General features: G+C 42.9%; 1 protein-coding gene across 1 annotated transcript; it reads right to left on the bottom strand.

Moving 5' to 3' along the window:
* Positions 1-1,714: 1,714 nt before the first annotated feature.
* LOC149946443 (uncharacterized) lies at positions 1,715-2,377 on the bottom strand. The gene has a single exon (XM_090170758.1). The coding sequence runs from the start codon at positions 2,375-2,377 to the stop codon at positions 1,715-1,717; it is 663 nt and encodes a 220-aa protein (XP_090026884.1).
* Between the last annotated feature and the right edge of the window lie 214 nt (positions 2,378-2,591).

Here is a 2,591-nt window from a genome sequence, read left to right as displayed (position 1 = left end):
AACCTTTCCGCTAATAAAATATCATATATAAATTATCTTCCGTCGCGTACTCTACTTCGTCGTAAAATGTATTTGTCCACCCTACACAATGTTGACAGATTGTAACTTGAAAGTTTCGGCCGTTTTAGCCACATTTTAGTTGAAAGCTATTCCGGCCGGAATAGTCTGGGGGCTAATGCGGCCGGAATTTTCGGCCGGAATAGCCACTCCGTCTGGATATACCGGGTCTTGGGAGGCCGTAATAGAGGCAGGCAGGATTTTGTGCACTAGACCAGCTGGAGGATTCCGAGGCCACCCTTAGCAACCGAAAGCGAAGACTGTAACCGAGGAGCGTCATCCATTAACGTATTAGTAATTTCCTGTAGAGTGACCCGCAGGGAGTCATCGAATGTGGTGAGACCCCTGACGTCCCGCCCAACTGGGGCGCTACGAATATACCAATATTGAGGACGAGGAACTCGCATTTAGCTTAAGGCCGAGGAAAGTTTTTTAGGACTACTACGGGTTGGTCGCCATTAACTCATTCGGGAATAGAGGTCGGGGATGGTTAACTTTTATTCAATAGATAAAGCTCTCAAAATTATTCGTAAAATGTTTTGATCAAGTAATTTATATTTCTGTATTATCCGATTAATTTTTTCGATAAATTTGTAAAATTAATCGAAAAAACGACGTTTTTTTCGATAAAAAGCTCAAAATTTACGAATAATACATGTTTTTTAATCATTTTCCGAAATATTAACCGGTAAATTTCTTTGTTTACTTTTTTCCCAAAAAAATCAATTTAATCATGGATAATGATTAACCGTTACCGACCTCTATTCGGGAAGCCTCTTTCTGGACAATTAAACAGAAGAGAGCAGGGCCTAGCGGAAACCCTGGTTGAACACCGCGCTCTGACGATATTAGCCATCTCCCGTAGATGAGATGAGACATGTGCTTGAAGCATTGGCTCAGGAACACGTATAATTCCGGAAGCTCTCTGTATAGACACAATCGAGGAGGTAGTCGCGACGAATCATATTGAAAGCGTTTAGGAAATAAATTTTTAGTAAAACCTTGGGGTCTTGATAAGGGTGTTGGACGTAGAGAGGACAGCGTGCGCAATAGCTTCCGCTCCGCCCCGTGTGCCAAAACCCAACTGCGTTGGACGGAGGATAGTGCCAAGAGTTGACATTATGCGCGAACAACCCAACTTGGAAACCAGCCGACGGATGGTATTACCCACAGCAATCGGCCGAACGCCCCCGTTTATCTGCTTAAGGGCGCATAGAGCAGCCCATATAAAACGGCTAAGATTTCTGAGGAAACAAGACCCACGAGCATGTGGTTCCAATGGTTGTTGAGGGATTTGAGCAATACCTCGTCCGAGCAGACAATGCGCACGGTGCCCGTGACATCTCCGTTCGGATATCTTAGCTTCGACGATCTGGCCGATGCCCTGAAGTTTCACACCTTTCTTGGGTGAGCTTAGGCGACATAGTAGGGAGAACAAAACAATCCTAAAATTTTTGGATGTTAGCCTTCACGGAGGTAGTTGGAGAAACCGGTTTTTTGGTGAATCACATCCTTGACATGTTCATCGATTCTCGTCGCTAGGCGTCGTTGGGTTTGACCTACGTAGCATTTTGAGCAATCACACGTGATTTTATAGACACCCGGGAAATCCAGCGTTTCCCGATGGTCCTTTAGATTCGTGAACCAACTACTGGTCTTATTCTGTGGATTGATTGCTATTCCCCCAGTCTCTTTCCCTGGTGATGACGTTGCTTATGGCTGAAGAGTAACCCGGATGGTAGGGGAGGGTCATTCTGTGGGAAACTGGTTTCTTCAGAGAAAGTAGTGTAGTTGAATTACTTAACCTCTGTTTATTTTGGTATTTATTTTTCGCTCTATCGATGATGTCCGGGTTAAACCCTCTGTCGACCGCGATTTGTTTTAAGTAGTCAAGTTCTCTGTTGATGGTTTCGTTTGAGTTGCATATATTATATGCCCTGAAGACGAAAGAGTAGAACGTGGAAGTCTTCTGGCTTCTAGGGTGTGCCGAGGTATAATGAGGTGGAACGCATACCTTGAAGGGTTTCCTGAACACTGCTAATGATATTTTGTTGTCAATTATAGTTGCTTCCGTGTCTAAAAACGGGATGGATTTTCGATTGTTCGTGGAATATTCTACTGTAAATTCTATATAAGGGTTGAAATTATTGTGGTCATCTAGGAATTTTTCAAAATCGATTTGATTGCCCGACCAAATAACGAAAGTGTCGTCAACATATCTCAGCCATAATCGTAGGTCTATATAGAGTGTATTGAAGAAATTCACTTCTAATTCCATCATGAAGATTTCACATAGGATAGGAGATAGGGGCGACCCCATCGCTAAGCCTTGGATTTGTTTATAGTAAAGGCCATCAAAAATGAAATGTAGTGAACCGACGCACATTTTGGTTAGATTAAGGAAATCCTTAATCTAACCAAAATGTGCGTCGGGTCCTATATGACCTCAATAATTTCAACCCTTATATAGAATTTACAGTAGAATATGGCACGAACAATCGAAAATCCATCCCGTTTTTAGACACGGAAGCAAC

This window comes from Leiobunum rupestre, chromosome 4 (assembly GCF_980474605.1).
Source record: "Leiobunum rupestre chromosome 4, qqLeiRupe1.1.hap1, whole genome shotgun sequence".
NCBI classification, from domain to species: domain Eukaryota; kingdom Metazoa; phylum Arthropoda; class Arachnida; order Opiliones; family Sclerosomatidae; genus Leiobunum; species Leiobunum rupestre.
Note: the sequence above shows the minus strand (reverse complement) of the source record. Positions and strands in the feature narration are given on the sequence as shown.